At 39.8% G+C, this 13,242-nt stretch overlaps 1 protein-coding gene across 2 annotated transcripts in view; it reads left to right on the plus strand.

Moving 5' to 3' along the window:
* Nucleotides 1-13,242, plus strand: part of CSE1L (chromosome segregation 1 like) — a 36,975-nt gene that overhangs the window by 5,609 nt on the left and 18,124 nt on the right. For both annotated transcript variants that reach the window (XM_063146007.1, XM_063146015.1), the window contains exons 2-10: nucleotides 1,204-1,299; nucleotides 2,002-2,144; nucleotides 4,204-4,305; nucleotides 6,732-6,877; nucleotides 7,004-7,094; nucleotides 8,093-8,200; nucleotides 9,246-9,338; nucleotides 12,317-12,484; nucleotides 12,575-12,704. In XM_063146007.1, coding sequence (XP_063002077.1) covers nucleotides 1,215-1,299; nucleotides 2,002-2,144; nucleotides 4,204-4,305; nucleotides 6,732-6,877; nucleotides 7,004-7,094; nucleotides 8,093-8,200; nucleotides 9,246-9,338; nucleotides 12,317-12,484; nucleotides 12,575-12,704 — 1,066 coding nt within the window. In that variant the 5' untranslated portion in view covers nucleotides 1,204-1,214. The remainder of the gene's footprint in view (nucleotides 1-1,203; nucleotides 1,300-2,001; nucleotides 2,145-4,203; nucleotides 4,306-6,731; nucleotides 6,878-7,003; nucleotides 7,095-8,092; nucleotides 8,201-9,245; nucleotides 9,339-12,316; nucleotides 12,485-12,574; nucleotides 12,705-13,242) is intronic.

Genomic DNA, 13,242 nt, shown 5'->3' on the forward strand with positions numbered 1-13,242 from the left:
GGTGACATAAGGCTTTATAGGAGTCTGGATTTTGTACCATTTTGCCACAGCTACTTCAGGAACTCGCTATAGTTACTGGAAAACAACATAATTCAAGTAAAAATAAATCCCCAATTGAGGTTACACATAAAGAATTTGAAGATAAGGGTAATATGAATGCCAGCTGAATCTCAGCAACTCACCACCACTAATAAGCTTGTGCCGTGGGAGAAAAGGTGAGGCTTTTTTAAATTAAATAGTGAGTTTCTGAAGAAGCTGCAGCAAAACAGGTGCAAAATCTGGAGTCCTGTAAAGCCTTATCTCTCTGTGTGCCGGTTTCTTTTCATTCCGTGCTAACATATATTAGTCTGTTTACCCCCGTGTTTTGATTGTTATTTATACTTTGTGTTTGTATATTGTTTAGCATTTGTCTGTTGATTGTTGCCTCAGATTTGTGCTATCCTGGGAACATAAACATGTTATACTTGCACCTATAAAGACATTGATTTTTTCCCCCAATTTTTTTTAATGAACTTTTTTTGTATTGGAGAATGAATTAACAGTCAAAATCATAGCACTATGTTTGCTAAATGCTGTGCAATCTAGGGCTGGAAATGTAAAGGGGATATTTTGTTTTCACAGCTGGCTTCTAAAGTTTTGAGGCCCAGTATTGGGCAAAAGGTGGAATACAAATAATAAGTGGTGTAGAGGGTTTTAGTCGTCGTCCCCACTCCAGCCCTGGTGTATTCTAGACATTTATTTTGAAGGATTTTACAATAGGGAACACCAACGATTCTTTAGGCCAGTGATTTTCCAACTGGTTTTAGCTGTGACTTTCGGGGGTGTTGACTGTGTTCTCATATCCCATACAAATCAATGGAGGAAATCAGTGCTTCCACCTCATCAAAGTCGCTGACAGTGTCTGAGAAATCCTGCTTTAGATGTTAAAATATATTGAAAGATAAGACACAAAAGTTGAAGGTCACCATTTAATGAGAAGCAATCTCTACTTGAGGTGTATTTTTAGTTCTGGGTCATGTTTTCTGTTGGATAGGAGGCTGTATGGTGAATTATTTCTGTAATGACAGATTTTAGCATTGATGTTTCTGAAATATATAAATGCATTATACAGAGTGTGTTACCTTTGTGGTGTATACAGTTGGTGTTTAAACTATATTTTAATAGCATCTAAAATTGTACCAAATAACTTTTCTTAATTTTTAGGTTCTGCAGTTATGGAGCTGAGTGATTCCAATTTGCAGACTTTAACAGAATACTTAAAGAAGACACTAGATCCTGATCCTGCCATAAGGCGTCCTGGTAAACAGTTAAAAAATGTAAAAGTTGAGACTGTAGTGAATGGTGTTTAGTGCTAATTTACCCCAAAAAACATTACAGGGGCTCTTTAGCCATTCTAGAGCCTTTCTATGTTTTTCAGATTCAGTGGGGCATTCTTCTGAGTACGCACAGTATGTCTACGATTGCAGGGTAGGATAGGTTGATAGTCCAGACTGTGCTGGCTTCTTACAAATAGTTAGAGTGCCGTACAAAGGCCAGGATTAAAAAGAGCTACTTTAACCCAGTGGAATTTTTGATATTTTTCTTTGAATGGAGATCCTTGTGCAAAATCATACACAACTTACGAAACTCTCCTCAATTCCAAAGGAGGTTTGTCATACAGCATGAAGGGTTTCTGTTCAAGAAACACAAATCCAAGCTTCTCTTGGGTCCATTGAACTAGTTGTGTGGTTCCAATGTACAAATATTAAGCTCTACAAAATACATGATTATTTCATTGAGGTACTTCTCATCAGCTAAATCCCTTACATAAGAACATAAGAAGAGTCAAGCTGGATCAGAACAAGGGTCTATCTAGTCCAGCACTCTGTTCACAATCAGCCTAAAATATTAATTTCAATCTCTTTATTGGATCATATTCAATTGTTTTTGTAGTAAATAGTGTTAAATGATAGACTGTGGAATAGGTAAACTTTTAGCTAAGTTCAGCACTTTCTTTTACAGCGGAAAAATTCCTCGAGTCTGTTGAAGGAAGCCAAAATTACCCACTGCTACTCTTAACGTTACTGGAGAAGTCACAGGATAATGTCATCAAAGTCTGTGCCTCTGTCACATTCAAGAATTACATTAAAAGAAATTGGAGAATTGTAGGTATTTTGGTGACTAGAATTGTACAAATGTGTAATGTGTTTCTTAGTAAAATAAGAGGTTATGGAGAAAGTAATAGAAATCTTGTGGGGTCAGATTTTGAAGAAGTATTGTACAACATCAGATATGGTATTTAATGTGATAAGCCATTGAAGGCAATAGTAATTTTATAGCTGAAATCCCAGGTCAATAGTTACATTAGTTCTTTCATTGGGTCATAAGAACATATCTAGACAGTCAAATGGAGGATAAAAAGATGGTGTCTATTTTTTTTAAAAATGCTAGTAGCCAGTATCCTCCTCCTCCTTTAATAATCAGTCCACTATTTGTGGCTATCACTTACCCCTCCCTATCTCAAGTCTTGTGGCATGGGCAAGGAACTTGGGTAAGGGGTAAGTCCTTGTAGTGGGCTTTTGCAGATGTACAAGCAACACTTTGCTGTTACTGCCTTCTGCAAAAGTCTGGCTGGGAGAATTCATTCCTCCTTTCTTCCCTAGAGAACCTGGGGGAGGAACCGAGGAGTCATTTCTTTTATCTAATGAACAGAGGTTTGGGAGAAAGCATGGGGGCATTTGCTAGGTAGGGGGTTGTTGCCAGCAAATGAATTTATGGAACCCTGGCTACCAGTTGACACTATTCTGATTTTGAGGGATATTATTATAATTATAGCTGCTCTCTTGGTGGAACTTTGAAATATAGCTTAGAATCATAGAATAGTAGATTTGGAAGGGGCCTATAAGACCTTCGAGTCCAACCCCTGCTCAATGCAGGAATCCACCTTAAACCATACCTGACAGCCTCTTGAAGACCTCTAGTGTGGAAGAGCCCATGACCTCCCTAGGTCATTGGTTCCATTGTCGTACTGCTCTAAAAATCAGGAAGTTTTTCCTAATGTCCAGCCAGAATCTGGCTTCCTGTAACTTGAGCCAATTATTCCGTGTCCTGCACTCTGGAATGATCAAGCAGAGATCCTGGCCATCCTCTGTGTGACAACTTTTCAAGTACTTGAAGAGTGCTATTATGTCTCCCCTCAGTCTTCTTTACTCAAGGCTAAACATGCCCAGTTCTTTCAGTTTCTGTTTCAAATCTTCCAGCTATTGATACTAATGTATGGATATGAGACATTACTTAATCACAATTATATCAAATATTCCTCACTGAGATTTTTAGGGAATTTGGAGGTGTTACAAAAGCTGCTTTAAGAGCTCTCAGTGACTCTTTAGATGCTATATGGTTCTCGATTCTGTTACTGATGAGTTAATATAAATCGGTACATTATAATTTGAAAAATAAAATTTTACAACTACGCTTATTGGTACTATAGCAACAAGTGGGAAAGCAGCTTGTTTCTCATGGCCCCTTTGAACTTGTGAGGATAACAACTGAAATTGGGTGGGTGGGGGTGAGCTTATAAATCTACAGCTAATGTTAGTTCAAAGCAATATTTTGTGTTGCTGTTCAGTGTAACACCATTTCTCATGCTGTGGGTGGCCAAACCTTGCACTTAAAAATGGGAAGGATTAGAGCAACCATAGAACATTGCTTGCTTTTGTCAGCAAATTCCATCCATCTTGCTTAATGCATACACATTCCACTATTTGAAGCTGATAGCTGGGCTGTTACGATGCAGCTTTGGTTGTTGTCTGTTATGTGTCTATCTGAATGTTATTTTTTCTGAAAGTTGCTCAGGAGTGGCATACGTGAAGCCTTCCATTTATTCTCGCAACAACTCTGTGAGGTTAGGTGCTGAGAGATACCAGTGACCTTTGGTCAGTCACTACGTTTTGTAATTCTATAGTTACACTATATTAGCAGGCTTCGTGGAAGACAAATGCTACTTTGAGGGTGAAGTAGGACAAATTCAGCTTGACTCTTACCACACTGGCCTTGCAAATACATATGGAGTAGCCATTACAGTTTTAGCACTGGCAAAATATTTTTGAGGTATTTGTCACTATTTGTACAGAGTTCCCTTGTCCTTGAGATACATTCAGCTTATCTCAGCACATTGTGCATAGAGATGTTATGATCCTCGCTTACCTAACCTTTTGTTTGTAGATTGAAGATGAACCAGACAAAATATGCGAAGCTGACAGGATAGCCATTAAAGCCAACATAGTACACCTGATGCTTAGCAGTCCTGAACAAATTCAAAAACAGGTGAGGTGAAAATGAAGAAAAATGGAACTCGACAGGGAGACTGGTAGTGTTGATGTAAAACATTTTGCTTTAAAACAAGAAGCAATGGATATATCTGCTAATTCAAGGATATTAAAACTTGAGAAAAACATTAGAACCGAGGTATTTCAAAGCAAAATATATATGCTTTAAGTACAGAAATTATTAATATGTAATAAGCGATGAGAAATATTCTATTATAAAAACTAACTTATTGTCTTGGAGCCCAGTGAAGATCCAAGTTCCATGGCTTACGCCTAGCAGGCCATAGGGTGCAGGGTGAGAAGATTCTGACTGGGTTTGGATGATGGCAGTGGAGGAAGCAATCATTGTGGCTCCTCTCCTGCCCCCACGCATGCTGTGTGCGCAAATGCCATTTCCATTGTTCTCTGCACTGCAGCGTGGGGTGGGGTGTTGTCCGAACCTTGCGCATGATGGTGCAGTAGAGGTTGTAGGGTGGGTGTGAAGCTCCCGCTGTGCGCTGGGTTCAGACATGCCAACCTGTGCTGCAGCATGGGGAATAATGTAAATGGTAGTCACGCACGTAGCATGGGAATGATCGTGTAAACCAGTGGTTCCCAAAGTGGACAGTACTGCCCCCTTGGGGGCGGTGGGATTGCATAGGGGGGCATTAAGACGCAAGGGGGAGGCAGGAGACGCTCGAGGTGGTCTTTTCCAAGAAGCGCCTCTCCAGAAGGTCTTAAAACCCAGGGACATTTTTATGGGAGAAGGTAGTTTGGTCCCAAGTTTGGTTCCCCTATATCTTCCCATATAGGGGAAGAATCCACACATGTATTAATACCGTTTAAGAAGAGTCTTTTTAACGGTGAATTGAAATGTTTCAAAAGCACCAAAATGCTAATGAAGAGACATACCCTGCTTGGTGTGCCCCGCCACGCCAGCTGCAAACAGAGGTGTTTGCTCTGTTTTTCCTCCCTCCCTTGGCAAGCCTGCAGCGGGTGCTTCGGATTTTGAATAAATATTCAATTAACTGTTACTGTTTTGAATTTTATTGTTATCATCTTCCTTAGTGGGTCGTTGAAAACCACTATTCTGAATAATGATTTCTATAGTGTAGGATAGGGGACTCTGGGCATGAGTTTGTGGAACCAAGGGGGCGGTGACCTGAAAAAGTTTGGGAACCACTGGTGTAAACACAGCCTCTGACTGTGATGTGATGACTATTCCATTTACTCATCTGACAATGTCCATGCCTCCCTTCAGTGCAAGAATTTCAGGTCAGCATACAATTTGAAACTGAAATAGTAAAAGCAACAATTTTTTAAAAAAAATCTCAACACTAAGCTATAAGGCAGTTCAGTGGCTCTACCTCAAGGAGAGCAGCTGCTGTTAAATACAGCCCCCCCCCCCAATTGGAGATAAGATAGGTTCTGCATTACTACTCCAGATGAACTGCACTTGTCCTCTCTCAGTAATATTGAAGTAATGCCTAAGGTTTCACTAAGAGGTGCATGTGATTGCAGATGAGTGGGAAAAATCCTACAAGGGTGGTTTGAACAGATATTTGAAAGGCCAGAAAACGTTGGGTAGTGTGTATGCCAGCTGGAATTTTTTTCTCCATGGTGGTTTCTCTTTTCGGGTTTTACTTCCCATATGCAGTGGCTAGACCTAGCCTTGGGGAGTGGGGAAAATGCAAGAATTATCAGTAAAAGTTCCATAGTCTTTGGGCCACATTAGTCTTTACACTAAATGTGTGTCTGCCACTGAAAACAGCAGCTGTATATAACCATTTTCCTAGGGGGAATCCGCACGTCGTACCGAGATCGCTTCTAAGTGACCCCAGTGCGGCGTGAAAGCGATCGTGTAACTTGCCTTTGGAAGAGCCGACGAAGAGACGTCCTTCCCGCCGCCCCCGCCACCACCCACAGACCTCCTCGCCAGCTGGGACGGAGAGCTCGGGGGAAGAAGGCGGGGTGGAGAGCTTCTTCCGCTCTCAACCCTGCCTTCTTCAGCCGAGCTCTCCTCGCCGGTCGGCGAGGGGTCTGTGGGTGGCGGGTGGCGGCAAAGACGTCTCTTCATCGGCTCTTCCAAAGGCAAGTTACATGATCGCTTTCACGCCGCACTGGGGTCGCTTAGAAGCGATCTCGGTACGACGTGCGGATTCCCCCCTAATGTGTGTAGTAGACCTTATTTATATCTTGATAGCACATGGTCTGGGTCTCCCTCACTCTGCCAAAGGCAGCCAGTTATGCAAGGTGGAGAAATGCTAGAAGTTGTGATGTAATAAATGAGGCCTAGATTTTGGCGAGGAGCAGGGAGGTAGATATGTGTCTGCTGTTTTCAGCAGCAGTCACTTGGTTAACATGTTGTTTATTCCTTAGATGAAACTTTAAGACAGTTGCAAGATACTGTTGCAAGGATCTACATAATGTTTACTTCTTTTTTAGTTAAGTGATGCTATTAGCATAATTGGTAGAGAAGACTTCCCCCAGAAATGGCCTGACCTGTTAACAGAAATGGTGAATCGCTTTCAGAGTGGAGACTTCCATGTTATTAACGGTGTTCTTCGCACAGCACACTCTTTATTCAAAAGGTATGGGGGAGGGCCATGGATTTATGAATTCTGATTTGAAAGTAAAACCACTCTCTTCTAGCAATATTACTTTTTGAGTTTTCAAACCTCTTTAGAATGTTATTCTAACTTTGCTTTATTTGTCAGGTATCGTCATGAGTTTAAATCAAATGAACTGTGGACAGAGATCAAACTCGTCCTTGATGCCTTTGCACTACCATTGACAAATCTCTTTAAGGTACAATGTTGTATGTGAAATCTGGAATTGACTTACATACCATCTGGGCAAAGTGTTTTATAATCTTTTTAACTTCACAGTCCTAAAGCTTTTTCTGTTAACTATGAGGGCATGACTTATTCTTTATAGGCTGAGATAATAAAGTATATAAGCTGATTATTGCTGAGATAAAATTTGAACCGAAGTTTCCCATTCTTCAAATGGTTCTTTCCCACTTTTAAGGGTATTACCTTCTTAGAGTATGCAAGTGAAGGATAAATAAAACCATTCTAAATCAAGGTTTTTATGTAGAATTCCTTTTTAAAACAATGCTGATGGTATTCAGGCCTCTGTATTTACCTTACTTTGTTTTTATTGTTGTTATGGATGCATGAATTTGTCTATATTTAATCCATGCCAGTTTTGCTTGCATTCTATCCAATTTCTGTATCGTTCTGTGAATATTTTTTTTAAAAAAACATGAAAATGTGCATTTATGTTTGTATGCAACTTGTATGCATATTTTGTATGCAATTTTTGAGCTGAGAATTGCACTGAAAAATTCAGAGAAATGCAGAATCAGAAGGATAACTGCATTCTGATCTGCAGTGCATAATAGTCCAGGGAGTGAGATTTAGAGTGTAATTCTATGTATGTTTAAACAGAAAAAAGTTCTACAGTGCCCAGCATTCCCCAACCATGCTGGGGATTGTTAGACTTTTTTTTCTTCTAAATGTGCATAGGATCGTGCTCTTACATTGTTTAACTTAAAAATGTAAACCAAACAAAATTCTCCAGCATCCCTAGTTCTTATAGTTTATTGATGTTTTAGCCTGTTTGTTTTTATTTTTGTACTGTTGAGTTTTTAATAGTAAACGGAGTACACATTTCTAAAGAGTAGGGGGTGAGAGGTATAAATTGGTACCATCAATGTATTTTCAACAGAGATGAAACCTGTGCAAGTGCCATATACTCAATAGATTTTGTTGATAATTACTACTAAATCTTTACTTTTCTAGGCCACAATTGAGCTTTGCAGTACTCACGCAAATGATGCCAGCGCTTTGAAAGTTCTGTTCTCTTCACTGATTCTGATTGCGAAGCTGTTCTACAGTTTAAATTTTCAAGTAAGCCACTTTTGTTTTCTTTGCACTGATAGTGTGATCTGCAAACCACCCTTTAACACAGCCTTTCTCAACCTGGGGCGCTCCAGATGTGTTGGACTGCATCTCCCAGAATGCCCCAGCCAGCGGCTGGGGCATTCTGGGAGTTGTAGTCCAACACATCTGGAGCGCCCCAGGTTGAGAAAGGCTGCTTTAACACATACAATCTGGCACAGAATTCAAGAAGCGATTTTAGTACTGGATAGTTAGATGATTAAGGACTGTAGTGTTGCTAGCCAAAATTGGAGATTTTGAGATGAAGAAATGTTTAAAAGCACAAGAAGCTGGCTAAATGTCAATGCTATACAAATATGCTTGGATAAGTTACTTCTTGCCGTTTTACTAAAAGCAGTGCACATTTTATCACTTTGTGTAACAAGCTTGGCTGTGTTTTTTTTCCCTTCTGGTAAGAGTGGGTTTGATCAAATTTGTTAAAATAGGCCAAAAAAAAGTAGTGTGTGTATATAGGTAAACAATGGTTGTTGAAAAGCAGAGATTCTCAAACTTGGATAGTGGACATACTTAATTGTATTTAAGTTAAAACAAAAGTGGGTGGGTACTCTAGGTTTTTCTTTTCATGCATAGGCCAGTAAATGAAGACTAATGGCTTACATGTGTCTATGTTGGTCTACAAAGATCCCTAATGGAGGGAGTCCCCTGGTAAGCAAAAATGATTTGCCGTAATAGGCTGCTGTTCCACTGTTTTGTAGCACTGTCAGTTAATTGGTTATTACGCAGTTCATATTGCATTGATTGAAAGATGAGAAGGTTGGTGGGCTGCATTCTTAATGAAAATATACACAAATTGATTTGTTCTGTTTTTCTTGGTCTTTGGAATTGTTCTAGCGATTGAAAAGGTCGGTTGTGTGTGTTAAGTGATAATTTTGTTCCTGCATTTTTTTTTTTTGAGCATACTGCCTGCCAAAGTATAAAGGAAAGTATGTTTCTTAAACAAATCTAACAAAATAATAGTAATTTAAAGATATGGATTTGCATCTTAATTTTGTAGGACCTTCCTGAATTTTTTGAAGATAACATGGAAACCTGGATGATGAATTTCCATAACCTTTTAACTTTGGATAACAAACTTTTACAGACAGATGTAAGTAACAGTATAAACCATTTTGTAAAAATTTTGTGCAGTAAGAAACGGAATTCAAATCTCAGCATGGTCTGCAAAAAAGAAGGTTCCTCTGAGTTCTAAAAAGCATATTGAAACTGCAGTAACAAGTCATTTGATTTTTTTTTCTTCCTTGGAAATACTGAGAGCAGATGGAAATTTTGCCATTTAAAAAGTTGTGCCCCTTTGTGTAACATACCGTAGTAGTGGGTCCATGTGTGCATAGTGGCACTTCTATTGCCACTGACCTATGTGATGATTTCGCAATGGGGAAATTGGCTTTAGAAAAGGTAAGCTAAATTGCATACCTGGAGTCGGAAGAATATCTCTAGGATAATTTGACCTCACTATTTATTAGTGATAAGGGAGTGCTTTCCCAGCTAGATTCAGATTTGGAGTTGAAAATACCAAGCTATTTTCCAAAATGTGTAAAATAGTTTGGTTAATTTGGAGCTCAATTTGGACCTTGCACTACCAATGATAACATTAGGAGTGTGATGGTGTTCAGTTCCCACTCAACCCCACAAGCCTGCCTGCCTGCTTTCATCCCTCCAAATCACCTCACTTCACTCATGTTGCTTTCTGCTTTGGCAGATGTCAATAGTGCTGGAAAAATTATACTTACCAATGTTCCTTGTGCCTGGCACAGAGCCAAAGCAGCATGCCAGGTATTAGGGGATGGGGAGGAAGTGAATGACCTATAATCAATCCTGCCAGAGCAGCAAAAATGGAAAATGGATGATGGTTCAGAAAAGCCTTAAAGAAAGGGTGGGCAGCATGGTGTGTGAGTGTGTTAAAACTTAAGTCTTCCTCTGACTCAGACTTCAGTGCAAGCCAGAGAAGAGTCTTTAGGGCCATAATACTTGCTTCTAATTGAGGTGAGCATTACGAACCTGCTGAGATTAATATTTCTGAGACCAGAAATGAATTTCAGATGCGTTGTGACTTTATGTCTCTTCTACTGTTTCATTTGTCTTGTTGAAGCTTGGACACAAATGTCTCCTCAGCCTTAAGTTTGTGTGGCAAATTTGTTAATGGGGTATTATGGTTTGTATGGAATTACTCCATGAGCATACAGTTTGTTCTTACATAGTTTAAATAAGGCAATTCAGCAAAACCATTTAACATATATGAAAGAAACTGCATTAACAGATCTCTTTTTCCCATTGTAACCATCAAGCCTCTGTGAAGAACCTGATCTTTGGGTGGGACCCTCTATGTTATGGCACTCCCACTTCTCACACCAAATGCAGAGAATCTGGCCTTAGTGTGGGACCCTCTCGCCACATGGCAATCCTGCTACCACCATTAAACTACACCCCTTCTTATATTCACTCCAGTTAGAAGCCTCCAGCCAATTAGCTTTGGTGTGATCAACATTCCATCACCCCACCTCTGTTCAAACTCAGGACCAATGGACATCTTTAGAATGTTCAGTTATTCTCCAATCAGTTGGCACCAATTTTGTTCCTCCCCTCCCATATATAAAGACAGAAACCTGGCTTCATTTCCCTCTCAGAAGTAACAATAACTGCCATTTTACTAGCACACCTCATTTACAGTGTAACTCTTCCCAGACACAAGCATGGAGTAAAACATACATTTTAATTCTAGTCCTTTAGTCATTGAAACAAACTGTAACAATTAAACTTTTACCTCACTTTTGCCTCAGTTTCTTCACAGCCTCCGAGATCAAACACTGCTGATTAAACTCCTCAGTTTAAAAAGTGGTCTGCAGTTTGGTGGAGGGCAAACTGTGATTAAAATAGATGATTTTCTTGGGTGGATCTATGGCATGAATACTTAATACTCATGAATACTTGAGTGGATCTGCCATAGGAGTGGGGAACCCCCAGCCAACCTGGCATCTCCAACCAGCCCGCCAAGGCCCCTCCCCTAAGCCCCAGTGCTCTTGAAAGTCGAGGGGCAATGGAAGAGTCTTCTGTCAGGAGCTGCTGCCTCAAGGCACCTAAAGCTCCCTCCGCTGTTGCTCAGCTGCTTCCTGAACAATGGGGAGGGAATTTCTCTTCCCCATAGTCTTCCCCTTGCCCTGCTGTTCAGGAAACAGCTGAGCAGTGGTGAAGACAGACCCACTTTACCAGCCCAATCAGCTATTTCAGGCTGGAGAAGCAGAGTGCTCTGCCTTTGCTGACTGGTTTCTATACTGTCTGGTGAAGCAAAGAGTGTGTGAGTGTGAATGAATGGTTTTGAATAGGTGTGTGGATGAAAGAGAGGGGTGGTGGCCCTGCCCACTTTTGAATTGGTCCCCATCCAGCAATGGCATGCGGTCCCTGAAAGGGTAGCCTGGAGAGAATGTGGCCCTCTTGCTGGAAAAGGTTACCAAACTGTGATCTAGGGTGAACCATGTCCTGCATTGCAACAGAAGTCAGAATAGAGACTTCCATATAATGGATGGAGTCATTCATACAGAACACTGCTTATTAAAAAGAATTTAAAAAATGACGTATATTTAAAATTTTCTCCAAATGCCTCAAATCTTCTTACTCCATCAAGAGATTAAACCCTTTCCACTTTCTAGCTGATCACAAGCATTCAGTTGTTGTAATCAGATTCATGCTCATTACGTAGAGCACATATTTAAATTGATTTGTAGCTGATAAACTTAAGGAAAAGTGGTTGAAAAAAGTTCTACTAATTTCAGAGATATGTGTCAATAAAGATAAACGTATTCTAGAGGCTAAGGAAATATGAAATTAGATTTTAGAAGTTTTGCATTACTTTGGGCGTGTCGACATAGCTTGGTTTTGAACTATAATTACCATCATTTTAGCATAATGTTTAATTAGGCTATGCATACTACATGTTAGATGGTAATAAAACTACATAACACTTATGAATCTGCATAAGCCTTATGAATCTATTGGGTGGTAAGGCAGGTTAAAAATGGAAAATAAAATAAATTGCTGGTTTGTGTGAAAGGTTTTTCTTCTTGCTACCAGGATGAAGAGGAAGCTGGTCTGCTAGAGCTTTTGAAATCCCAAATTTGTGATAATGCAGCTTTGTATGCCCAGAAATATGATGAAGAATTTCAGCCTTACCTGCCCCGTTTTGTCACAGCAATCTGGAATTTATTAGTCACAACAGGACAAGAAGTTAAATATGACTTGGTAAGTGTGGCTCTTTTTTAATGCAGCTTGAAATGAACTTTTTAGTACTTGTTCAAATGATATTCATTTCATGTTTCTTTTTTCTTGTAGTTGGTGAGCAATGCAATCCAGTTTCTGGCCTCAGTTTGTGAAAGACCCCATTATAAGCACCTCTTTGAAGACCAGAATACACTGACAAGTATTTGTGAAAAAGTTATTGTTCCCAACATGGAATTTAGAGGTAAATATTTCCCTTTTTAAAAGAAAGATTGATGGTTTCTGTGGGAAGCAAAGAATGATTATTATTATTTTTAGCAGTGAGAGTCAGGATTGGCATTTAAGTGATGGTCTGTATTGTATTTGTGTCTACTAGTGTATTAAGTAGGTTTGAGATGTTCTTCCTGAGAAGAAAAGAAACAGGGAATTGCCATGTACAAGGAGATGAAGGAGTGCACTAGTGTTAGGCTTCTTGAAAGTTGTTGATGGAGAACCAAACCATGGTTTAACATTATGTCTGAAATAGCCCAAGGTGAAAATCCTCTGCTCTTTCAAGCAGTCCTTGGAAGCATAGCAATTGTCATGCAAAGACACATCTCAGTTGTGGCTAGCATCTAAAGAGTTGCTTAGGATCATGTACTTCGAATAGTAGCTGTATTTTTTTTTTCATTGAACAGGTAACCTCCCTCCCATTCCATATAATAAACTGCTTTGGAGCTGTGCAATTGGCCATGCAGTGTGGGGTGGGATTGCTATTGCAACCAGGAGGGGTACAGTGGAGT

Source organism: Elgaria multicarinata, chromosome 1 (genome assembly GCF_023053635.1).
Source record: "Elgaria multicarinata webbii isolate HBS135686 ecotype San Diego chromosome 1, rElgMul1.1.pri, whole genome shotgun sequence".
NCBI classification, from domain to species: Eukaryota; Metazoa; Chordata; class Lepidosauria; order Squamata; family Anguidae; genus Elgaria; species Elgaria multicarinata.